This window comes from Chrysemys picta, chromosome 1 (assembly GCF_011386835.1).
Source record: "Chrysemys picta bellii isolate R12L10 chromosome 1, ASM1138683v2, whole genome shotgun sequence".
Lineage (NCBI taxonomy): Eukaryota > Metazoa > Chordata > Testudines > Emydidae > Chrysemys > Chrysemys picta.
The window spans coordinates 95,585,893-95,611,980 of NC_088791.1; the positions used below are offsets into that span (position 1 = coordinate 95,585,893).

The 26,088-nt window shown below is 49.9% G+C and overlaps 3 protein-coding genes across 6 annotated transcripts; 2 read left to right on the forward strand and 1 right to left on the reverse strand.

The window, feature by feature from the left end:
- Positions 1-769: 769 nt before the first annotated feature.
- On the reverse strand, positions 770-6,200 carry MPST (mercaptopyruvate sulfurtransferase). 4 transcript variants are annotated; one of them, XM_065563717.1, is made up of 3 exons: positions 5,931-6,200; positions 2,742-3,379; positions 770-1,580 (listed from the first exon to the last, which is right to left on the reverse strand). In XM_065563717.1, coding segments are annotated over exons 1-3 (939 nt in total). In that variant the 5' UTR covers positions 5,933-6,200; the 3' UTR covers positions 770-1,281. The 4 variants fall into 4 exon arrangements, with proteins under 4 accessions (XP_065419789.1, XP_023955841.1, XP_005302499.1 ...); XM_024100073.3 differs by lacking the exon at positions 5,931-6,200 and adding an exon at positions 4,705-4,845; XM_005302442.4 differs by lacking the exon at positions 5,931-6,200 and adding an exon at positions 4,521-4,770.
- A 3,815-nt stretch (positions 6,201-10,015) lies between these two features.
- Positions 10,016-16,638, forward strand: TST (thiosulfate sulfurtransferase). The gene is made up of 2 exons (XM_005302441.5): positions 10,016-10,696; positions 16,131-16,638. Exons 1-2 carry the CDS (start codon positions 10,102-10,104, stop codon positions 16,427-16,429), a joined length of 894 nt encoding a protein of 297 aa, XP_005302498.1. The 5' UTR covers positions 10,016-10,101; the 3' UTR covers positions 16,430-16,638.
- A 141-nt stretch (positions 16,639-16,779) lies between these two features.
- CIMIP4 (ciliary microtubule inner protein 4) lies at positions 16,780-25,676 on the forward strand. Its single transcript, XM_005302440.4, has 6 exons — positions 16,780-17,331; positions 19,560-19,635; positions 20,261-20,913; positions 21,534-21,684; positions 23,446-23,556; positions 23,779-25,676. The coding sequence occupies exons 1-6, from the start codon at positions 17,323-17,325 to the stop codon at positions 23,868-23,870; spliced, it is 1,092 nt and encodes a 363-aa protein (XP_005302497.2). The 5' UTR covers positions 16,780-17,322; the 3' UTR covers positions 23,871-25,676.
- Positions 25,677-26,088: the final 412 nt, after the last annotated feature.

Sequence of the window (26,088 nt, forward strand, 5' to 3'; positions counted from 1 at the left end):
AATTGGAAGCACGTGAACAGTCCTGTGGAAGTACCTGAAGAAGAGCTCTGTATAAGCTCGTCTCTCTCACCAACAGAAGCTGGTCCAATAAAAGCTATTACTTCACCTACCTTGTCTCGCTAATATCTCGGGACCAACATGACTACAACAACACTGCTTACAATGGGAGTATGCTCTTATGCCTAGGGTTAGGCATGTGTAAGTATCATGCTGAATTGGAGCGTGGCATCTGAAAGTCACACAATTGCATGGCTGCAGACGGAAACAAACAACAGAGAGGTATGCTGTCCCTTTCTTATGTGATCCACAGGGCTCTCCCAAGGAAACTGAAATATACCTACCAAGGATGAAACAAATACTGCATTCACTTCATCAGAACAGCTGCCTTCATAGAGAATAAGGGTATGTCTACACTAGAAGTGTAATTTGCCACCTGGATAGACATACATGCGCTAGCTGTGATCAAGTTAGCACACTAAACACAGCAATGGAGCTGCAGCCACATGAACTGCACGACAGGCTAGCAGCCCCAATCATGATCCAGTCTGAAACTGCAGGTACGTCCTTGGGATGTCTCCTCACGCCAACGCAGCTACACTGCTGGTACAGGTATGTCTGTCGGAGCTGGATTTTACACCTCCAGCTCCACTGTAGACATATGCTGGATGCATGTAGCTGTGCTAACTAAACACTCCCTGTGGATGCCTCTGTGAGCAGGGAAGGAGAAACCCCAGCTATACTGTCCCGGGTTCAGTTCAGGAGAAAAACCTTTAAACTCATTAAATGTTTTTATTATGTAACCTTTTAAATGGATACTTAAAAAAAAAAAAAAAAAAAGGAAAAGAAACAGGATTTCAAGTTCCCCAGGAACAACAGTGGATGCAAAACTGGCTGAGAACAAATCAGAGTCCAAACATAAGGAGAAACCTAAACTGCTCCTCCACTCATCTTCCTCACTAAGTGTCCAAATAGGAGAGATCATCCCAGCTGATGAGTTCAGCCTGAATCAATTATTCCACCATCCCATGGCAAGTGCTTCCCCCCACCCCAATAAGATACTGTAAAAAGGCATCTTCCATGCCCAGAAAAGTGAGGGGTGGGGTTTGTGGGTGAGAAGCGGGAGGGGAGTAGGGGAAAGGGGCTAGAACCATGTGTGTTTAGATTTGTCACCCAAGACCGTCACTCAATACCACCATGATTTTAAAACATGAAAGGCTAAGACCATCTCTGAAAGCCTGTTCCAAGGCAATTTGTCTGCGCTGCAGGGGCAGAAGCATTGCTTCAGAGGGTCTTGCCTTTGCCCTCAGAGATGACCTCTCCAGGCCGCGCCCGCATGTACCACTCCACCCAGGCACCATCGTAGACAGCCACATCTGGCTTGCCACAGAGGTACGCCCCCAGGGTCACATGGCAGGCAGTGACTCCTGAGCCACATGTGGCTACCACTGGCTTTGAGAGGTCCACTTTCTTCTCCTGGAATAAGCTGCGGATTGCCTCAGGGGTCTTCTCAAAGCCAGCTTCTGTGAGGAAATCCAAGAAGGGGATGTTCACGGAGCCAGGAATATGACCAGGCTCAATTCCTGGAGGAAGAGGAAGGAGACCAATGCAGACAGGAGTTAATCTTTACATCACAGAGGGTTCCACCGCACAACCCCTCGACTACCCTCCACCCATACTCGTGCCACGGCAACCCTCCCTCTACGGCCACTGCACAAGGTTATGCGAGGGTTAATGTCTGTACGTTTGACCACAAAGCATCATATCAAAACTAAATATTATTAAAGGGCTGGGGTGTGTGGGAGCTATCTTCTCTTCCACCTCCCCAGGTCCCCGAAAGATTGAGTGCACTGTTGCCTCTGAACCACGGGACTCCGCATTCATACTAAAATACACAGCTTTCTTCACTTCTTGTATGGACGGAAAGTCACTTTCTGGGGTGCAGCTCTAACAGCTAGGGGTGGGGATAGGAGCACCCTCTTTCAGCCACATGTGTTAGTCACAATGTATGCAACACCCCTTCTATATGCCTGATTTGAGACTCAGCTGTGGCAACAGGTGAATCAGCTGAGAGGAGAGATGGTTTAAGGGTGAAGGCAAGGAATGGGACTCAGCAAATCTTATTTCTATTCCTTCCTCTGCCACAGACTTCCTGTTTGACCTTAGACGTGTATCATAATCTCTGTGTGCTTCAGATTCCCAGCAGGAGAACAGCTATAATAATCCTTCCCTTCTCCCACCATTTGTCTGACCATATAGGCTGTAAATGCTTTGTGGCAAGGCTGTCTCCTACTGTGTGTTTGTACAGCATGTACCAGAATCGGGCCCTCTATGCACATACCAGAATACAAATCATAATCTACAGTAAATCTGGCTGTCAGACGGAGAACTTCACTGCCAGGGTTAAAGTCCTCATGGCTTACTGCTGGCACAGATGCTGAACTACTAAACATCTTGTGTTTGGCGTCATAAGGCCTTGCCCCAAGGCGAATGTGTTTTAAGCAAGCATTTCCAGCAGCATATGGAGAACAGAACAGTGGGAGTGGCAAATAGACATAGGTAAGCAGAGACAGCAACCACAAAGAGGGATAGATATCAGCCAAGCATCCTCCTCTTGAAACTCATCTTTGGAAAAAGTGAGTTTCCAGCCTCAATCTTCAGCTGGGAACGAGAGTCATGTTTCTGGGTTTGTGCCTTAAATGGACCCCATGTTTGTTACAGTGATGGCTAAGCTGAGGCGTTACCTTCCCTGGGCTCTGCCTCCGTCCCTCTGAACCGCCCTGCAGGGCGAGCATCAACAAGCTGAAAGCGACGTGACTCTATGTTCTCCTCTATGTCCTCATGGGTCTTCACCAGGGACTTGTCCAGGGAGGCATGGAACTCCACAGGAACTGCTCGGTTCTTGCCAGAGCTCAGTGGGTACCCCTCCCGCTGCCAGTTCTTCAGTCCACCGTCCAGAAGGGAGACGGCATGGTGCCCAAAGGCCCGGAACATCCACCAGACACGGGGAGCAGAGAAGAGACCCTGATCACTGGCATCATACACGACCACGTGGGAGTCGTTCCCCACGCCCAGCTTGCCCACATACTCTGCAAAGTCATCCGCACTGGGCAGCATGTGGTCATATGGCGACGTGCGGTCACTGCATAGGTCGATGTCAAAGAAAGCTGCACCAGGGATGTGGCGCTCCTCAAACTCATGCCGGGGGTCACGCTTCATCTTTGGGAGGTACCAGGATGCATCCAGGATCTTCACAGCCTGCCCAGCCTGAGGGGACTTGATGGTTTCTGACAGCCACTTAGCTGACACCAGTGCCCGATAAAGGAACTGTTGAGACATTGCTCCTGAGTCCTGGCCAGATTCAGACAGTCTCTGGGGTTTCCTGAAGGGGGGAAAAGTCAGGAATTAGTGACAGAAGATATTAGGGTGAGCAACTGGGGAAAAAAGAGATTAGAGCTCTTTGGGGGAGGAATTGTCTTTTGTTCTGTGTGTACAGCACCTTGCACAATGGGCTCCTGAGCACTGCAGTAATACAGATAATAAGAATAGTAGAAGAAAAGAACTTGGGCCCCAGGTTACAGAATACAACCCCACCTCTGCTTCACTTTGTGCACACCGGGGTAAAGTCAGCTCTGTTGTAACACCACTGGGGCTACATTAGAAATCGGTCTGGTGGTCCAGAGATCATGAAATGAGCCCAGTTAAAGACACAGAGAGAAATCTAGGGAGAGGAACACCTGCCGAGCCTGCCTGACACCAAGCTGAGTCAGCTGCATGTGGCAGGAGCCTGAATTCAAAATCAGGAAGCGAGAACCCTGTGTGAGGCACCCTGGCACCTATGCCCCTTGGGGCTAGAAAGCTGTATATATCAGAGCCAGCACTCTGAACCTCACAAAAGGGAGCTCTGAATTAAGGACTGCCACCACCCCATTCAAAAAGCTGTTCATTTCCCTGGGTCCAAGTTTTGCTGCTACACACTCTGCCAGCACCATGACTTTCCTACAACTCCCTGCTCCACAGGAGCATGAGAGGAAAGCACAGCTTTGGGAACAGTCCTTGCCTCAGTGACAGGCTGAGAACTCCAAGCAGAGAAAGGGTTGTCCCCTAGGACCTGGCTGATCCAGCAGCATCCCCCCGCCCCTGCCCTGGTGGTATGGACCCTGGGTTCCCACTGCCAGAGGTGTTACACAGAAGCAGACAGGAGTGGCTGGTGCCCACTCAAGGCCACTCCCCTGCCTGACCATCCCCTACAAGGCACTAACTGCCCTGGATACCCCCCATCAGATTTTAAGGGGCAGTCTCCGCTCAGGGCTCCAGTGGAAAGCATGCTAGCGTGCCAACAAGCCCTGGCACGGCCTCCTTCCAACCCTGAGCCTGGGGATCGGTGCAATAACTCCATGCCCACGAGCGGAGCAAGGGAGTCCTGGAGGCCGCTGAGCCCACGAACCCGCAGAAGTTACTGCCATCGGGCGTGTTCCTGCCCTCGACTGAGTGACTCCCGGCCAGCAGGCTATTGCCCATACCTCCGTGCCCCTCCTGGGTGGCTGCTGCTCGGCGGTGTGACTGACATGGGCTTCAGAGCACCTCCCCCAATGCGCGGCGCTCCCACCCCCTCCGCTCCCGCTATACGTTCGCTCCGGGGAGGAGACAAGCGCCACCTCCCACCCGGCTGCCCAATGGGGGAAAGGGCTGCCCGGGCAAACCAACCTTTAGGAGGCCGGGGCAGCGCTGGGGGCAGATGGGATCACGCACCAGCCCTCCCAACCCAGAGCCAACCCGCAGCAGCTCCGCTCGGCTCCCGGCTCCCAGCCACCAGCGGGTGGGCTTGCCGGAGGGAGTGGCCCCGCTCAGCACTCTCCCGGGGAGGGGGGCGTTTCCACCCCCCCCCCTCCTGCAATAATGGTCCGAGCCGCCTGCAGGGCGAGAAGGAAATGAATCAAACAGGCTTTTGGCAGCCAGGGTGCGGCGCTGGGAGCTGCCGTCGCTGCTGAGTCACGGCAATAAATGTGCCTTGAGTGGAATGCAAAGGGAGCGAGGCGCTGCAAGGCTGGCCTCGCCCGGGACAGTCACCTGCCCGCGCTGCACGTGTGGACTGGGGCTTAGTCACCCAGGGGTCCGGAGCGAGCTGCGTCGGACACGCTGCCCTCTGCACCCCCCTTACCCGGCTTCCAGCCCCGCTTCCCTCCCCGTGTGCTTGCCACCAATCCCGCTCTGGAGCGCTCCCTCGCTGCTAGGGTAGCCCTGCCTGGGGGCGTTTCCCGCAGGGGATTTAGCACTGAGGGGTTTCTCTGAGGCCGGTGGGCCTGGGAACTGCTCCTCCATCACCAGGATTCTTCCTAGCGCAGGAGGACTTTGTGTCCAGCGGTTTCCTTCATTAGGAGGGAGTCTCCTGGGCTTGCTGTGTAGTGACATGTCACCGGGTCTTTAGCTCCCGTCCCTTACACTTGTACTGTGCCCATCACCCTGTCTGATCCCACAGTCCTAGCTTTCTGCAGAGCCCCTTACAGTTTCTTCTGTGGGGAGACAAGGTGGGTGAGGTAATATCTTTTATGGCAGTGGCACTCAACCTTTCTGGACTTCTGTAACCCTGTCAGGAGTCTGATTTGTCTTGCATACCCCTAAGTTACACCTCACTTCACTGTTTGCCAGAAGCTGGGAATGGGCAATCAGATGGCTCATCACTTGATGATTTCCTGTTCTGTTCATTCCCTCTGAAGCACCTGGCATTGGCCACTGTTGGGAGACAGGATACTAGGCTAGACGGACCTTTGGTCTGACGCAGTATGGCCATTCTTATGTTCTTAAAAACTACTTGATTACAAATCAGACATAAAAATACAAAAATAAAAATACAAAAGTGTCACTTGCTGACTTTCTCATTTTTACCATATAATTATAAAATAAATCAATTGGAATATAAATATTGTACTTACATTTCAGTGTATAGTAGATAGAGCAGTATATACAAGTCATTGTCTGTATGAAATTATAGTTTGTACTGACTTCGCTAGTGCTTTTTATGTATAGCCTGTTGTAAAAGTAGGTACCTATCTAGATGAGTTGATGTACCCCCGGGAAGACCTCTGCATACCTCCAGGGTACACGTACCCCGGGTTGAGAACCACTGTTTTATGAGATCAGCTTCTGTGGGAGAGAGAGACAAGCTTTCCAGCAGCACAGAGTTCTTCTGGTACCAGTAGCTCGAAAGCTTGTCTCTCTCACCAACAGAAGCTGGGTCCCATAACAGATAGAATGACAAGGTGGGTGAGGTACTAATATCCTGGGACCAATACGGCTACAACACTTCACAGTTTTTTCTTTGAGATTTGCCCTTTGCCCTAACACCGATTTAGCCAGTCATCTGACTGCGCTGTCAATGACTCTGGAGTCTGGTTACCTCCCTCCCCCACTGTCAGGGTTTCAGATTTATGTCCCACAGGAGGCTGAAGATGGTTCCTTATTCCCAGTTCCTTACTGGTGGTACAGCTCCTTATTCATGGTTCCCAGGGGCTCCTTATTCAAAGGCCAACATTATTTAAAATATATCAGGGTAAGAGTCAATGTTTAGAAATGACACCAAATTGTGATGGAATGTGATAAAGATACATTAGTTAATTATTAATTACATAAGCAAATAGGCTGGTATTTGACTGCCTGTACGTGACAAACTAAGTCTCCAATCACCTCAAGTGACATGTGCCTGTGACCAACAATCTGTTCTGAAGGAGCTGGGACAGGCTGCTGCCTGACCCAAAGTGTAGTTCCTGCGCCTTATGCTGCTACATGTCATGGTCCTGCCCCACTACTACCTTGTAAATAGGGCTTGAATAAAGAGCTGGGATTTGACTGACTGCACATGACAAAATAAGTCTCAGGTCACCCCAAGTGACATGTCTCTATGACTGTCAGACTGTTCTGAAGGAGCTGAAGCATGCTGCTTGCCGACCTGAAGTGTTCTTCTTCAGCAGTATGCTGCCACATGTCATGCTCCCACCCCATTTCCATTTTTTTACATGGAGTTTGGATAAGGAGCTGGGGCTTGACATGCTGTACATGACAAAATACATCTTTGGGGCACCGCAAGTGATACGTCCCAGCAACCGTCGGACTGAAGAAGCTGGAGTGTGTGATTCATTGACCTGAAGCTTTGTTCTTGTGCAATAAGATGTCACATCTCCACCTTACTTATATTTTCTATATGGAGTTTGAAAAAGGAGCTGGGTTTTGACAGGGTATAGCTGACAAAATAAGTCGTGGGTCACCCCAGGGGACACAGTCTCTCAACTGTTAAACTGGTCTGATGGATTTGAGACATGCAACTCCCTGACTTGAAACTTTTTCTATGAGAAAAATTGTGGCCCATATCACCAGCCCTCTCCCTCACCCCCCAAACACATACACACCTTTTAGAAGGGAATGGGAACAGGAATGGCAAACCGGACCGTTTCAGAAGGTGAATATGTGGATCCTATGCTTGCAGCTACAGGGACTTGGTGAGTGCTGTGTTTGTTCCATCTGTTTGTTTGTTCTCAATCAGGGTTGTATGGCTGGGCTATGGGCCCCTGAACTGCCTGGATGAGACAGATCTGTTTGTGTCTCAGTGAGGGCCTGGTGGCTGGATTTTGAACAGAACTAGTGTTTGATGTCTCTGAGTGGTTATTCCCGCCCTGTTTGCGAGGGAAGTTGCTGAACACTGAGGCTTAATATATATCAGTTGCCAGGTGAACAAGAGTGACAAACCAGATAAATCTGAGTGGGGGTTTACAGAGGGATTGTGAAACCAGTTTTAGGTATGTCTTTACATAAGGTAGCAGATAGGGATGATGAGGGAACAACTGCTGTGACCTGCATTGGATGTGCTATGTTTTCCTCTTTGCTGGACGCCACAATAGATTTATCTGAGGCAATGAAGACTTCTTGGACAACCAGATTTGGAAATCATTGTCACAGACACCACAAGGTGATCAGTGATAAGAGACTTGGAGAAAGTAGAAACCAAAGAGGCAGTCTGTGACCAAGAGAGGAAAGAGAGTCAGGAGGCATTCAACCCAATGAGAAGTATCAAAATATTTTCAGGTAGCAAATCTACTATATAAGAATCTTTTCTCTGATGAATGGAACAGAAAGCTACAGGGGACATACCTGATGAGTGTCCTTACCATATGAAATAAGCAGCTACCAAGAGAGGTTCTTCAGCCATCCTAAGAATGCAAATAATCAACATCAGCGACTCCATATTAAGAAGAGCAGACAGAAAATTAAGCAAGGGGCAGAAGGACAATAGAACGGTATGCTGTCTTCCTGGAGTGAAGATATGAGAGGTAACTGTAGAGTTAGACAGGTTTATGAAGTTGTCTGGCAACTGATGATGATACACATTGGAACCCATGACAAGCATCACATAGAACTACCCAGATTATAGAAGACCTTAGACATCTTGGAAGTGAGTGGAAGAAAAGGAAAGTTTAAGTGATCTTCTTGGAGATCATACTGGTCCCTTGAGTGAGAGAAGGCAGAAAATACTGGAGGTGAATTGTTGGCTGCACGGTTGGTGTGAGGCTGAAGGTGTTGGATTTGTTGAACCTTTCAGTGGGAGAGAGGCCGTACAATCAGGATGGGCTGCATCTCACAGGTAGGAAGCTAACCTTGAATGCAGATGAACTGGAACAGCTAGGAGGCCATTAAACTACCAATGCAAGGGGAGGGTGCTAAGGAGGCAAATGCAGTACAAAAGTTCAGACTTGACATCGTGAAAAAATTGGACTGATGTGGCAAAGAGAAGACATTTTTCAATTCAATTCAATATATATATCAGTGCTAGGAGTCTGGGTAACGAGTAACAGGAAGTAGAAATTCTCAATGATGAGAAAAAAAGTATATAATTGACATTACTGAAACCTGGTGGGACAATTCACATGACTGGTTATATCCTGTTTCGGAAGTATAGAGTTGGTAAAAGAGGTGTGTGCCTTACAATGAGAGATTTAGAGAGCTCAGTCTGTTTAGTGTATCAAAAAGAAGATTGAGACATGACTTGATTATGGTGTATAAATACCTTCACATTAGAGGTCTGCACAGGCCTAAGTTTTAAGCCTGACTGGACTTGGACTCTGAGTCCAAGAGGGTCAAGTCATTTTCCAACCCATCCTCAACCCCTCGAACCTGAGACAGCGCCACCTCCTGTAACCTGTCCACGTGGTCGACACGAGCCCTGTGGCTGCTTGGCACGCTCACTCCGCAGCAGATACAGTGCAGCAAGGTGGTGGTGACTGGCAGGAGCGGGGCAGGCAGGGACAGAAAATGAGGAGCGGAGCTGACCCAACCCAAGCCCAAGAGGGTCGGGTTGTTTTCCAATCTGACCTGATCCGAACCTGACACTTCTCATCGGATCCCATCGGGTTTGGGTCAGGTGCAGGGCTCTACTTCACATGGACAAAATATTGGGTACTAAAGGCTCTTTAATCTAGCAGAGAGAGGCAGAACAAGAACCAATAGCTGGAAGCTTAAGCCACACTCCATTTAGGGCACAGGAGGCAATCACCTCCCAACTTTAGGGAAATCTGAACTTCACAGCTGCCCATATTTTGGCGAGTGGCATATCTCAGGGCCCAGCTCCTTCATGGCAGTTTGATGGTCACAGGGACATGTCACTTTGCGGTGATCTGAAATGTTTGTTATATACAGCCAGTACCAATTACTAATTTAAATGTTTATCACATTCCATCATGTTAATTTGATAACAGTTCTAAAACGTTAACCGTACATTGATACGTTTTAAAAATAATTTTGGCCTTTAAATAAGGAGCTGGTACCACAAATAAGAAATAAGGAATAAGGAACAAATCCACCAGTCGCTTGCAAAAGTGTTCTGGGACTAGCAGCTAGCAAGGGAGGAGGGGTGCAGGGGAGGAGGAGGGAGAAGAGGGGGTGGAGTTTTTAGAGCTGTCTCAATCCAGACAGCTGATTGGCTGAGAACCAGATACCAGAAGCTGGGATTCCGGTAGACTTAGCTCCTCCCCATATCACCCCTGTGGTGGTACAGTTCCTGCATTCACATACAGTGCTAAGCTCTCAGTTCACGGCACAAACACAGTCTTGGACACAATGGTGCAGCAAGTACTGTACAGAGCTCTGGTCTCCACCAAGTGGCTCTCAGAATCTGTCCTGGCCAAACGGATTGGGCCCAGCCTGCGTGTGCTAGATGCATCCTGGTACCCTCCTGGGGAGAGGGATGCACAGCAGGAGTTCCGAGACAGGCATGTACCTGGCGCCTCATTTTTCGATATCGAGGAGTGTAAAGATAAGTCGTCGCCCTATGAGCTCATGCTTCCCAGTGAGGCACACTTCGCCGACTACGTTGGGCACCTGGGGATCAGCAATGACACGCATGTGGTGGTGTATGATGGGGATGACTTGGGGAGCTTCTATGCACCCCGAGCCTGGTGGATGTTCCGAGTCTTCGGGCACAGAACGGTTTCCGTGCTGAACGGTGGGTTCAAGAACTGGGTGAAGGAGGGTCACCCTGTGACATCAGAGATCAGCCGGCCAGAGCCAGCAGTGTTTAAGGCCACCTTGGACAGGTCCCTGCTGAAGACCTATACAGACATGGTAGAGAACATGAAATCCAAGCGGTTCCAGGTGGTGGATTCCAGGTCTGAGGGGAGGTACCGGGGGACAGAACCAGAACCAGGGAATGAAGGTAGGAGCAGCACTTGGCGTCTCTTTCAACTACAGCTGGATGTTTGCTCAGGCACTACCCCTCCTCCCTGCTAACAAACACACCTTGCAGTAATGCATGCTCGCAACTCACACCTCTCCTCACTGACACTTGCACTAATGGCACCCAAATTTCAGCAAACAGATCAGAATCTACTCCGAGTTCAGGGCTGTTCAGATCTAGGGTTTTCTTTGGACCTGTTATAAAGATGAGCAGCTGTGAAGTTCAGATCCAGTCACAAACTTCCCTGAAGTCTGGAGGTGTTTGTCCCCTGTGCCCTATTGCCCCCTTGCAGAGTTAATCATACTGCTGTTGTGGGAGAATAGGGCCTCCTTATCTAATGTTAACAGATGCACACATAACTGGTTTTCATGCTTGCACTTTGCCTTCCTTGTACACACCAGAAAAATGCCCAAGCTGCTATAAGCACAGCTCATTTTTCCTTGTAACATGAGAGATCTGTTTTCCCTTGAGGGATAAATCCAATTCCCCAGTCGACGGAGAACTTGCTTGACTGGCTGTTTGCCCTTTGGATCCTTACCATATAAACCCAACCATTTTAAAGAGAGAGAGAGAGTCCCAAACTCTATCCCAGAGGCTCCTCCCCTCCTCCCCTCCCTTTCCCTGACAAGCAGCATGGTTTGCCAACTGTAACTTTATCAGCCTGAACAAAGAGCTAGAGCTGCCGCAGTGGGAGTGGGGAGAGACTGTGTGTCTAGGGAGAGTTTATATAGAAACATGCCTGGAATGGAATTTTGCTCAATTTGAAGTTGAAGGAAAACACTCTTATTGCCAAATCTAAGCATTCACATAGCACAAAAACAACCATAGGAATCATAGGAATAACTTAAAAATCATGAGAGCTCTTTAAATCCCAGGATTTTTTGCTCCGCCTTCTGATTTCTGAACACCTAGCAGAAAGCCTGTCAAATTGTGCATATGCACCAAGATTGTTGTTGTTCTTATTTCTAGAGAGCCAGACGTGTGTGCAGGGTGTTTTACAGTTAGAAAGTGAGAGAGGAGCCTGCCCAGAGTTTAACTTGTGCCAAGGTTTGCATCTCTGGGGTTGGCAGTTCATAGCCCCGGCACCTCTGGGCTTGCTGCTTCACTTATGAAAGTAAAAAAATTGCTTGAGCTCCAGCACCTAATTGCTTCAGCCCCAGCACCTCTTTCATTACAAATTAAGCACTGGGCCTGCCCCAAAAAGATTACAATCTAAGGTCCTGATCCTCCAGTCGGATCCATGCAGGCAGACCCCTGAGCCCATCCAGAGCTCCATTGACTTTGGTGGGGCTGTACATGGGCACAGGGCTCCACATCTGTGGATCCAGTTGCAGGACTGGGATTTAAATGAGACAACACAAGGTGGGATGAGCGGAAGAGGAGGTACGGCATGACAAGGGTTACAGCAGTGAAAAATCATGAGATGTGCTTGTGGTTAGTTCCCTTTTTTAGTGTCTTAAGATCTGGGATTGCATCTGAGTTCAGTAAGTGGAGGTTGAAATTCAATCTGAAATGCACACAAAATGCTCCTCGCTGGTGACAGATGGATTCCACATTCCTTCTCCCTGACCCCTGGAGTGGAAGTAGGGAGTTGTCATCAGCCTGCAAATGCTGTAAGAACTCCAACATTTCAGTGACTATTCATTCCGAGTTTTGAATTAGTTCCCTGGGAGCGGGTTGGTCCCCCTTTTGTGTTTGTTTTCTGCAAGTATTCCAGCAGAGGAGCCTTCCAGGCACATATACACACCCACAGCACAGCATGATTGATAAGTTGCTAAAAGCTGTTTTCAAATCAGTTAACACCCAGAGTGCAAACTGCACATTGTAAAATACAGAACTTACATTCAACTGTGCAATCTGAAATCTATGCTGTTGTTGGCTGATTACACAGGTCATTGCCATAGGGCGTAGCTACCCCATAGTGCCAAAGTGTGGCACTGCCAGCACGCCCTGCCTCAGTTTCCTTCCCTAGGGTGGATTTCCTCAGTTCTCCACACACCAGTCTGTGCTGGAGATATGGCATAGCCCTCTGTCCAAATCACAGACAGGGGAACAAAAGACCAGCTAAAAGGCCCAACAAATAAAAAAGCTTTTCTTCCCTTCAGCCCAGCCTCTGGACTCTGTTCCCAACCCCTTTTTGGGCTACCTGTGCCAGTGTTTATGGCTCTGGCATAGGGCCCTCCACCCTCAGGCTGGTTCCCCTGAAATACTATTTTCAGCCCCTTCTGGGCTCTGTTCCTTGCAGCCTTCCCTATTCTGATATAGGGCACTGGGTTCCCTGAACTCTATAGACCCTGGCTTGAGGCCTTCCATAGGAACCTGCCCCACTCCCTGTGTTTCCACCAGCAGAGTGAGCTCTCTCAGTCCTTTTATAAGGCCCACATGATCATTAAAGTATCACCTGACCCTTTAGTCCCACCCCCTCAGGTTGGGAAGCAGATAATTAATTATGACACAGTTGTTGCTCATTTGCCCTTACAGGGACTAGTCACTCTGTGACAGTCAACCAATCAGGAACTGAAACAAGGGCATGTGGCTTAGAGAAGAAGTGGCCTGGTCCTTAGGAGACCGAGGTTCCATTACTGGCTCCGCTATTGACTTCCTTAAGTCACTTCACCTCTCTGTGCCTCAAGGCCCCATCTGTAAAATGGGGATAATTCTCTCCTTTCTCCCACCTTTTGTTTGTTAGACTGTAAGCTCCTTGGGGCAGGGACTGTCCTTCTCTATGTGTTTTGAAACAGCATCTAGCACGATGGGGCTCTGATCTTGGGTGGGGGCTCCCAGTGCTACCATAAATCAAATAAACAATCATAATAATTAATAACTAATTTACAAGCAATGTCACATTTAAAATATTTGGCACAAACCACCTGATCAGCAAGAATTATTTGCTTAAGAACTCATGAATAAATACACTTGAGACTCTCTCTGTTTCTTGGCAGACAACAGAAAAAGAGGGTCAACTTTCCAAATTAATTGTTTGTTAGGAACTATTGCCCAGATCCCCATGGAGGGCACGTGAACCCCCCCCTTTCAAGGAGGCTATCCCCTGTGCTGCCCCTTCTGCTTGAGGCCCCCCTCTTACTCCACCCCTCTTCCACGTCCCCCCCCTCGACCCCCGGAGCCAGAGGAGCCCCACTGTGGCCAGAGGATCCCAGCTGAGCTGCCCCAAACCCAGCCTGCCTGCCCCAGCCACTCCAAGTCCCCAGCCGCCGGCCGGCCCAAGCCCCCACCGGCTTCGGGGGAGAGGCAGAATGAGGGTAGGAAGAGAAGCAGCGTGGGCAGGGGATGAGTGGGACGTGGGAGGTGGGCCTCAGGGCGGAGCGTGGGCAGGGCCACGGCTTGGCTGTTTGGAGAGACTTAGCCTCCCCTTGCCCATGCAGATCCCTGTCATCCTTCCGCTTTTCTTTTCTCCTGCTACTCTTCAACCCCATCCCCTGTATTCTCTGCCTCCTCTGCTTCCCTGCCCCTCCCATTCTCCAGAATTTCATTGCTCCTTGCGCTCCATATACTGCTTTCTGCTCACCCTGAAAGACCCAGGGAGGAGAGAGGGATGGGACTCAGAGGACATTTCTATGCTATTTAGCAGCTTGAGGATTGAGCGTCTGTTTTCAGACAATATTTGATTAACTCACTTTGTATTGTTTTTGCTAGGTGTGAACGCACACTGAGACTGCTCTGATGGACACGCTGTTAATAATTAAAAACATAAATCAAAATAAATCAGATCTCTAGATGTAGGCCACCTGTGGGCTTGGGTCAGGAAACACCCAAGGACTGAAACAGCAGTTCAAATCAATATATATTTCTTAATTAAAAAAAAAGCCAGGAGTGCAAATTGTTCTCAGCTCAGCATTTGCCAGCCAATGCTCAGCCTGTTTTCAAGGGAAGTGTGTGGATACTGCTGGGAGCTGGAGCCAGTTTCTAAGGCGCTCAGAGGAGACAAATCAAGAAGCAAATGAGACGAATAATGTCCGTCTGGAATAGTGGGTGATCACACAATCACAGAGCAGCCTTCCAAAGGGACCTAGCACTGTCACAGATTCTGCCTCCCAACCCTCTAGCTTTACCTGTGGGACAAAATAACATGCCACAGTCTTTGCAACGTCACATTGTGATGCTGCATCCATGAGTGATGAAACTGCAACATCATCACATAGAGACACAACATTGTGATGCTGAGTTATGTTGCAAGGTCATGGCATTGTGAGGCCTGAAATTAATAGGTGACTCTGTGGGATGGGGGACAAATCTATGACCATCAGGACCATCCCGCTGAATTTGGGACTGGTAGTGACCTGACTTTAAGACGTAGATTATTATCTGATTGTCCCACAACATGTCTCTTTCAGGCTCTTTGGAGATTCAAACCTGTCTCACTCACTGGAGACTAATTTCAAGCCAGTGTTTAAAGTCTCCTTCTCTTGTAGGGCCTGATCCAAAGCCCATTAAAATCAATGGAAAGACTCCCATTGACTTCAGTGGGTTTGGATCAGGCCCATAATGGAGTTTGCTGCGTGTTTCAGTGAGGCATTTAAAATCTCATTCATCATTTTTGAAGCCTCTCTCACACGAACGGCCTTACCCTGGGGTCACATTCTCAGCTGGCACAAATTAGCAGAACTTCCTTGAAGTAACTTACACCAGCAGAAAGTCTGACCTTCATTGACACCAATGCAGAGTAGATTTAAAATGTGACAAAAATCTAAATTCTCCACTCATACTAGTGGTGATGTTTTACCCGCACTTGGCCCTGCTGTAAATGACTAGCCAGTGGTGACCCTAAATGCTCCAGACCTGACAACTCTCTTCTCTAGAAGACCATCTGTGAGCGACACACCCAAATGCGGGGCTCAGCACAGTTTTCATGATATTTCTGGCTTCTGACTGTTCGCATCACCTCCACCCAACATTGCTGGCAGCAGAAATAATTTCATAAACTCTGGGAGTCAAATTCACCACTGACATAAGCACATGCAACTCTAGTGAATTTAGCCCATATAGGCAATGGTAGAGGCCACTGGATCTTCCAATCTGATCCTTTCTTACATATTTTGTTGGGTTTCTCTTTACACCAGGCCATGAATATCTGCTCTAGCCTGCTCTTGAATTTCAGCAGTGATGGTACCTCTGGCCATGAAGAATCTTAGGCCCAAATCCTCAAAGGAATTTAGGTGCCTAACTCCCCTTGAAATCAATGCACTCAAATACCTTTGAGGATCTGGGCCGTAGCGTCTTAGCCAAGGTTTTTACTTCTGTAACTTGTAGCTTGTCACTCTGTACCCGCAATGTCATCTCAGAAGTGAAGTAGTCCCTTGAAGGGATTTATAGGCTATGAGCGTGCCATGTTATGTGGATGTCTTTTGAATGCTCTCCTCACACGTCCTTTTCTCTCTCCCTGGGGGTGTTTTAGGGCTTGAACCAGGTCACATCCCCGGCTCGCTGAACATGCCCTTCTTTAAATTCCTCACTGAAGCCGGCTTTGAGAAGAGCCCAGAGGAGATTCGGAGTATGTTCCAGGAGAAGAAGGTGGACCTCTCGCAGCCACTCATTGCCACGTGCCGTAAGGGGGTCACGGCGTGCCACATTGCCCTGGCGGCGTACCTCTGTGGCAAGCCAGATGTGGCCATCTATGATGGATCCTGGTCAGAGTGGTTCCGCCGGGCCCCGCCAGAGCACAAGCTCTCTGAGTGGAAGCGCAACAAGGCATAAAGGGGGAGAGGTTGCAATGCAGTCCTTGAGCATTCATTGAGAGTGGGGTTTGTCAACTCCCTTCATTCAAGGGAGCTGGAAACGAGGGGAATGAATGTAATAAATTCTCTCTCTGTTATAGTTAATCTAGTTTTGTAAGAACAATTAATAGGTTTTTGGTCTATCTTTCTTTTTTAATCGCGCCACTGAATAAAATCTCTGCCTTCCGATTATGTGTCTGTATGTGCCTCTAATCCTCCCCAGTGACTGTGGGACCTCATCATTCTGTGATGTTACAATGTGCGGCTGAACAGCCACGTTCCACGGGGGAAAGTTATGCTCTCCCATGAGAGGTTCTGAGAAATCCCAGCTGGGTTAGGAACTACTGAAGCCAAGTTACCAACTCCCCCAAAGAAATGGGTAGCACAGCCTTGTGGGGAAAGCACAGGGCTGGACATCAAACATGGTAGGTTCTAATCCTGTGTGACCTTGGGCAAATCACTTAACCTCTCTTTCCTATTCTGTAAAAGGGGGGTAATGACACCTCCCTCCTGGGGAGTGTATGAGGCACAGTTAACACCATCTGGAGATGCTTGGGTGGAAAATGCAGTAGAAGTGCTAAGTCCTATTAATTATTATTTTATTATGTGAGCCACTAAGGATCCCCACACACGTGCTGAAAACTGTTGGGCCTGTGCTCTTTCTGAGACATGAGCTTTTTCCCCCAAAGATAAAACCGAACTGTGCCTTGTTTATTTTGGTTCCCATAGTAACTACAGCTCATAGATGGGGAGGGTTGTTCCCTAGCAACCATCCCTGATGCTTACTCTTAGTTCCACCTCTTTGCCTGCACTTCTGGACTTCAGCAGGACCTGCCTGGTTAGACGAATCACTTTGTCATCTCAACTGAGACCATGGAACAGGTGAGAGAGACATTTATAAGAAAGGCTTCACCTCTGAGCCTCATTCTGGAAACTCAGTGCCCCCTCCACCCCGCTTCAGAGACATTGAAACTCAGACAGACACACAAACAAAAAAAGGATGAGCCAATCAAAGACAACATTTCATATGTATTGCCACATTGCTTTTCAGGCCTGAGGCAGCACAGTGATCGCACTGTCTTTTTGATGCCAGTCCAGACCACATGTGGCAGGCGTGTGGGGCTATTCTTGGCCACCTCTGGCAGCTGATCCTGAGCCCCATTTGGCATGCGATACCAGGCCACTTCTGGCAGGTGTATAGTTCATCTATAATAATAATAGTGCTTTTCCCAGCCAGAGACCTTGTGAGAATGGCACAGCAATACCTTCAGCAGCCTGAAAAGGTTAGTCTTTAGCTCCATTGGGACAAGTCCCTTATTTCTCCTTGGTCAGTGGGAGTCAGAATGGCAGGAGAGTATGAACACGGTGAAAATACCCGAGGAATTATGCTAATAATTTATGTGGCATCTTCAGAAAAAGGCAGAGATAAAAGTTTGGTCATTTTATAGCTCTGTGGTCAGGAGTTGTTTTTTTTATAACATGTGCATGTGGGTAAGGAATGGTGTCCCTAGCCTCTGTTTGTCAGAGAGTGGAGATGGATGGCAGGAGAGAGATCACTTGATCATTACCTGTTAGGTTCACTCCATCTGGGGCACCTGGCATTGGCCACTGTCGGCAGGCAGGATACTAGGCTGGATGGACCTTTGGTCTGACCCAGTATGACTGTTCTTATGTTCATGTACAGTGCCTAGCACAGTGGGCTCAATCTAGGAGACTCTGGATGAAATTCTGTGGCTTGTGCTATCTCGGAGGTCAGGCTAGATGATTGAACGGTCCCTTGTGGCCTTAAGAGCTATCGATGTTTGAATGGGGCCTCGAGTTCAGTCGGAGCCTCTAGGCACTGCTGTAAGAAAAATACTAAATACGAATAATAATAGGTAATTAGTTCAAATCCCAGAAAAGAGGATCTGCATGTGAACTTTAAAGTCACTCAGCTCGCCGGAAGCTGGAGTAATCAGAGTTACTAAGGAATGTGCTTTGCGGTACAAGGAAAGCAGTGGAGGCAATACCCCAAGCCTTCTGAGTCAAAGGGTGACCCACAAATGGGAGACTTGCGGGCCTGCCCTCTTCCCATGGACATAAGAATAATGGTGGTAACTTGATTCAGCTCTAGGTGGGAAGCAGGAGTTAACATAGGAGCTAAGTGGGGGAGATCCATTTAGTTAACACCGAGTCCTGCAATCTGATAAAAATACAATTAAAATGCTCTTAAAAGAGATTGAAAATAATACAGAAAAAGAACGTAATTCTGTCCCATGGAGCAATCATGTGCCCTCACTCAGGGCCTGATCTAATGGCCAGAAAGTCAATTGGACTGTTGGAACAGGGCCTTGGGAGCCCTGCATTCGGGTTTGGCCAGCCAACGTGTAAGATGAATAGGGGGCAGAGAAGAGCAAGGACAAAGGTTAGAGGCGTGGGTGGGATTTGCATATGACAGCTCCTTCCCCACAGAATGCAGTCAGTCTGGGGAGTCTGCTGCCATCGAAGGGCACAGAGTAAAATACAGTAGCTGTTTTTTTTAACAAAAGGGCTGGCTAATTTGTTGACAAATAGCATTTGCAGTTATCGTGGCTTGGGTGAGGGTAGTCAAAGCAAAGCATAAAATGATCACTGCACAGGTCAGTGCTATGCACATCCCCTCCCCACCTTTGTCTTGTCTGTTTAGACCTTAAGCCCTTTGGGGCAGGGACAGCCTCTCACTGTGTTTGTACAGCACCTGGCACAACGGGGTCCTGATCTTGGCTGAGCCCTCTAGGAGCCACTGTAATATACATACCAAATAATAATGTTTTTAATGCCCTCTGCCTATGGCAAATGGCATTCTACAGACATTGATTATACACCATTACAGGCTGTAGCCTTTTGGACCAGTCCTGTAGAACACTGTATCGTTTTTTTGTAAGAGAGGATTATGGATTTGATGAACCAATCGGCTGCTCTGGCGTGGTAATTCCTAGACTGATCCGGTGCAGCAAATTCTATGTTAACCTGGTGTGGCACCCCGTCTATTTGGTTGGGCCGTGTCTTACTTCTGACAAACAACCAGCCTAACCCAAATTCTTGGCTCCTGCTCTATGCCTACCTAACACAGCCTTTGTTGTTCTTTCAAGGAGGTGCCTATGACCTCAGCCTCCCTTACACCTGCTGCAGCGAAACATGAGTCTGTGCTAGCCCACGACCCATCAGGTAAGAGACACAGTGGAACAGCTGCTTTGTTCACTAGCCCTCACTTTGCACTCAGACGTCTGACGTAGCTCCCACATTCCATGGGGGTTTTCCTCCACCCTTTACACCCCACCAGGGTTCCTGTGGGATTGCTTGTTTGCATGAATGTGTCCTGATTGGATATGCATGTGTCTGAGTGGATGATACACTTGGGTTTGTGAACTGATTAGCTACATACACCTATGGGAATGAGTTCTCATGGGCATGCCTGCACTGCTTAGGAATGTGTGTGTGCGTATGCAAGAAGGCATTCATGTGGGTGCATGACGATTAAAGGCAACAGATGTGCATGTGTGACAGGACGTATGCCTGCTGAGGTGTGAGAAAGTTCAAACCTGGGTTTGAGGGGACAGGCTGACTAGCTACACCTTTGTGTGTATGTGTGCTTCTGGACACGTGACAACATATATGTGCCACAGGCATACCTGAGCTCCTCGCACAGCCTTCTCCCAGCTCAGGGGTAGTAGATTATGTACACTGTACATTTTGGTGTAACCACGATGCTCTGCAGTGCAAGATCATTTATTGCCACACTCCTCTATCAAAATGATGGCAAATTCGTTGAGCGTTTCCTTCTATCTTTAAGTGGAACCTGGAGATGGCAACAAGGAGCGCATCCTGGCTGGGGCACGGGCCAGCAGCAAGAGAACCTCCTTGAAAAGTTCCAGTAGAACCTCCTGGAAGATCTCCAAGAACCCTACAGATAGCAGAACACCCATGAGTTCTCCTCAAGTCAAATCCCAGGCATCCCCCTCTGCACAGCATCTACACACCAGAAGCTATAGTAAACAGAGTCTCCGGGCCAAAACTCCTTCTGCATGGCGTCATCTCACCAGAGAAGAAGGAGAAGAAGGCCGGGATGTCTCAGGTGCCAAGGAACCAGCAGTGGGGCAACATCAAAGAGGGAGGACAGGAAGTCTCCTACATCTTGCAAAGTCTACCCAGAAGGAGGCAGAAAGTGTCCAAGCCTACTCAGATGGCAAAGAACCAGTAGCAGGGCAACATCGACCGCTGGGGCCCAGGATGCCTGGATCTCCCCGAAAGACCACCAAGACCAGCCACAAGGAAGTGAGGGAATTCCGGAATGGCTTAAGTGCAAAGGAATCCTTAGCATCAATAGGGCAAGACGTGAAAGCAGAGGGGAAGCTCTTTCAGGAGAAGAAAAGCAGCATAATCCCAATTAACATCAAACACAAGTTCGGGAGCAGCATCGTGGATGATCTCGTCACCGAGGAGCAGGTTGTGGAAGAAGTGGTGACACTGACACATGAGGAGTGGGAAGGATACTTTGGGGGGGAGTGATTGGAAGTACAGCACCTGGAGGAGGGTGTTTTAGGGGGAGGCATTTTGGCTTGCAACTGGGGGGCAGGTCCAGTGACAAATTCCATACCCAGAGGCACCAGATCTTCAACAATTTCTTGTGTTCTCTCTCTGTCTCCCCATCCTGACTTATCTCAGCATTCTCTTTCCCTCTCCCTCCTTGCACTCATGATGAAGAAGCAGAGGGTGAAGGCCAATTAGAGACATCAATAGCATTAGAGGGTGTGAGGCTGGGGGTGGGGGGTGTCACAGCACCCACCCCTGGGCCAAATTCAGACCTGTTGTAAGAAGATGACACTCCATTGATTTCAGCTAAATCGCACCCATTTATACTAGGTCTGAATTAGCCTATGTATTCAGGGTGCACCCAGAGATCAGGGGTACATGCTGGTGAGAGAGGTACACTCAAGAACAGCGCTTGCCCCTGGGGATCAGGATACATCTAGGGCCTGCACTTAGGGCCGGAGGTGCCTCCAGGGAGTCGGGTGCACTTGGGGTTTGTGGGTCAAGACTGACTCCATGATGTTTGTGCTTGCCAGGCGCGTCGTGCTCTGTGTGAGGCTGGACTGATCGAGGGGCAGAAACGACTCAGCAACCGAGCCCCTAAGACACCAGAGAATCCCATGGCCACCACATCCTTTGCTGATTATTATGAACTGGGTTACAACCTGAGGTCAAACATCTTCCAAGGTGAGGGGCCCTCCATTTCTACCCTGAGATTTCCCTCTACTATTTGCATTGCCCCAGGGCTCCTACATTGGTCTTTGTGTCTCTTTAACTATACCTCTCCATCCCCCTTCTCCTCCTCCTCCTCTCTCCCCTCTTGTTCAGAACACTCCAGTAGCAGGATACAGGGGGAAAGAAGGGATGGCTATGGGTCCCCTTTTTACCCATTCCCCTTTTTCCTTATCTTCCTCTCTTCCTTCTTTCCAACCAGCAACAGCAAGGGTCTAGCACGACCCATTTCCCCGCCACTCGAGAGCTGCCTGGGTGGTAGCTTTTGCAATCAAATGTCCCATGTTAATAGCTCCAGTTCAAATCACATGCTTGTTCCTCTTTGAGGCCTTCTCAGACATGCTGTTCTGAAGCCTCTCCCCCAAGTCTCTGTGCCTCCAGAGTCTTCAGTGATCCCTCTATCTCATGGGTGAGCAAACTACAGCCCGGGGGGCGCATTTGGCCCTCCAAACATTTTAATCTGACCCTTGAGCTCCCGCCAGGGAGCAGGGTCGGGGGCTTGCCCTGCTCTGCGCAACTCCTGGAAGCAGCGGCATGTCTGTCTCCCCTCCCCCGGCTCCTATGCGTAGGGGCAGCCAGGGGGCTCCGCACACTGCCCCCACCCCAAGTGACAGGGCAGCGCGCACTGCCTGGCTGCGCCGCCGCGTAGGAGCCGGAGGGGGGAACCATGCTGCTGGTTCTGGGAGCTGCTTGAGGTAAGCACCGCCCAGAGCCTGCACCCCTGACCTCCTCCCACACCCCAACACGCCACCCCAGCTCTGATCCCCCTCCTGCCCTCCAAACCCTTCGGTCCCAGCACGGAGCACCTTCCTGCACCCCCAATCCCTCATCCCCTGCCCCAACCCAGAGCCCGCATCCCCAGCCAGAGCCCTCACCCCCTCCCACACCCCAACCCCAATTTTGTGAGCATTCATGGCCCGCCATACAATTTCCATACCCAGATGTTGCCCTCGGGCCAAAAAGTTTGCCCACCCCTGCTCTATCTGATCAAATAGATGTACTGCTCTCATCAACATGGTATCAGAGTGCCTTTTGTGCATGCACCCAATGCCTCACGAGCCGGATTATGATTATTATGCAGTGTGCCCGGTGGTAGCATGTAGGAATCTCAGTCAAGAATTGGCACCTTTGTGTAGTCAGGTAAAATGAAGACTGGTCCTCCCTCAGGAAGCTCAGACTTGGCATCAACCAGTGGATGACAGCCAAAAGCAGGTCTGGGTGGCTTGGGAGGAGGAGGTAATAATGAAACCAAGAAGAACTGAGCAAGGCTAGAAGGGACTGAGAGAAGTCACAACTCACCATTGCCTCGCCAGGGTCGGATGGGAGTGATCTGGAGGGCCCACAGGTTTGAAAGAGGGATTTAAGATGGTGGCTTTGTGAGTTACACCGAGATATTGGGAGCAGGAGGGGAGACTGCACATAAGTGCTTGAGGGAAAAGTAGACCTTGGGACATGACTAAAAATGATGCTCCACCATGGGCCTGCTCTACCTATGGGCAGGAAGTACTAGCAGACAAAGTGCAAGAATGCACTGGACAGAGTCCAAGCAGTCACAGAGCCATACCACAGACCCCATCAGAGTCAAATCTGAATGAAGGTGCTAATGTCAGTGGTGTATCCCTTTTCTCTCTCCCTTTTGGCCGTGGGTGTACATCACTTGTGCCAGCAGCAGAGGGGTTCATGGTGGTAAATTCCCGCATGGTCGGTTTCTTGCAGGTGGCCCAATAGAGAGTAAGAGCCTGATGAAGGATTCCTATACCCCAGATGTGATTCAAAGGGCAGTCAGAGACCCCAAGCACTGGCACGGAAGGAAAACCGATGACCTAGGTAAGACTTCGGTCATGAGCAAGCAACTGATGCACTTCAGAGCTGGGCACGGACTCAGAAAGGGAGGTGATGGGTTAGAGATGGGCATTATCACAGGAGAAGAGCCATTGAGCTAGGGCAGAGCACTGCCACAGCAGGTGGAAATCATTAAGGCTGGTTCTTACCCACACGGTATCATTAGGAGTGAAGCAGCGATTGAACTGTGGTTTGTCTTCTTTATAGGACGATGGCACCAGAAAAATGCCCTAAACCTTAACCTGCAAAAAGCTTTGGAGCAGAAATACGGAGAGAAGACCAAAGGTACCAAATCCTAGAAGGCAAAAGACAGAGAAGCAAAGCGCTCTCCGAAAGGGACCCTGCTCTCCCTAGCGCTAGAATAAACCTCCGTGCAGCCTCGATCGGTGTGCTTGCTGAGCATCAGCAATATGAGTGGCAGGAAGAGACCTGGGCAATCAGCCGGCAGAAACACAATGGCAAAGCCTCTTATCCCAGGAAAAGGGAGGGAGAGTCTTTGGGGGCAGCAGTGTGTGAGAGGACTGAATGGCCATGGAAACAGTTCTCATGGAATCCCTGCAGGGGGAGATTGGGGGTGGGGGAGGGCACTGGGGGGAGCAGTATGGGGGTGCAGAGAGGAAGCCCAGGACTGAAGGAACAAGGAAACTGACTATCCAGCAGACTGGGGACATTGTTTAAGAAATAGCAGGGCTGGAATGTGTGTGTGCGTGCATGTGTGTGGAGGGAGGATGCCCATGACTGAATGACCATGGATGGCACTTTGATGGCTGCCAGCCCCTTTTCCGTCTCTCGCCTGGATTCTGTACACAGTTCTCCTGCACAGCTGGAAGCACAGTGGGGGCTTGGTGAGATATAGAAACCAGGCAGAAAGCCGTCAGTCTGAGGGCCCTTTCTGTGGGAACACATTCTCGCAGGTGTTTTCAGGGGGCCAGTCACTCTCAGTACAGCATCCAGGTGCAACTCTTGTCCCTGTCGGGGGCTGAGACTGTGAGGCAGGAGGCAATTTCCTTCCCTCTCATAATTCTGGTTGTGTTGCTTTAAGGCGGCTAGACTGAGACTCGCTTGGAGAGCTCCTGCATGGCCAGCGACCCACAGTGACTGTGGGAAAACCTGCCAACACTCACCTCAGCACTGGAGGCCACAGATCACCCAGCCAAACCCAGGAGCTCCAAAACCCAAACCAATGCCAAAAAGCCCATCCCACCAAAAGGGAGCCAGAAGGCTGCAGAGGGACCCCTGGGGGCCCCTGGAATTCTCACTCTGAGGTGACCCAGCAGCATGGCGAAGGATCATTTTGGGGTCTTTTATGACAAGCTGTTCCTACTTGTCCAAGTCCCATCTCCCACCATCCCCTATAACAACGTCTCTCTGTGGGCAGGAAGGTGCCAGCATTGCATGGTGCTCTGAGGTCCAGGTCCACCCGCAGATAGTAAATCCAAATGGGAATTAATCACTCAGAAGGGAGGAGATGAACCGTGGCAGGCAAGGGGGTGTCACACAGTAACACTGTCTGCTGGTTGGGGGTGCCATGGTGGTTTAAGATCTGCTCACAGCTGTTCAGTCTGACACGGTTCCTCAGAGAACCCAAGGGCTTCTAGTGTTTGTTCCTTCCTGCTGGCTCTACACAGATCACTACTTGCCAAAGTTTGCAAGGGGAGAGGGGCCCTCTCTTTCCCCAGCCACAGATGCTGGAACTAGGGGTGCTGCCACACCCCCTGGCTTGAAGTGGTTTCCATCAGATAGAAGGTTTACAGTTTGGTTCAGTGGCTCTGAGCACCCCCCACTATGCAAATTGTTCCAGCACCCCTGGGCCCAGCCACACCTCCAGGCTTGTAACTGCTGATTATTTTGCCACAGATGTAGGGTTACCATTCGTCCGGATTTACCCGGACATGTCCTCCTTTTTGTGTTAAAAATAGCGTCCGGGGGGGAATTTGTAAATCACTAAAAATGTCCGGGATTTCCCCCCATGCAGAGCGAGGCGCGGCTGGGAGGGCTGCAGGAAAGTCAGCCGCTCGCATGGGGCTCTGGTAGCCAGAGCCCTTCCCGCGCAGCTTGCCGGGCTGGACTCCGGAGCAGCTGTAGAGCTCCTCCTCCCCTCCTCCCTCCCTCCCTCCCTGCATTCTGAGCCGGCCGGCCTGACGGGCCATTTGCATCGGCCTCAGCAGCTCCTCCTCCCCTGCAGCCCAGTGCCCCGCTCCGGCAGCACTGTGCAGGGGCAGGGACCGGGTTGTGTGTTGCGCTGGGGAGCGCAGCCACATGTCCGGCTCCGCACAGAGCCCAACACCATGTTCTGAGCGGCAGAGTAAGGGGGCCAGGGGGCAGAAAGATTTTGGAGGGGGCAGTCAAGAGACGGGGGGGTCGGGAGTTTGGGGGGGCTTTTTTTGGGGGGGGGGGATAAGGTTTTGGGCAGTCAGGGTACAGGTAGGGGTAGGGTCCTGGGGGACATTTGGGGGGCGTCTTAGGAGGGGGCAGTTAGGGGACAAGGAACAGGGAGGCTTAGGTAGGGGGTGGGGT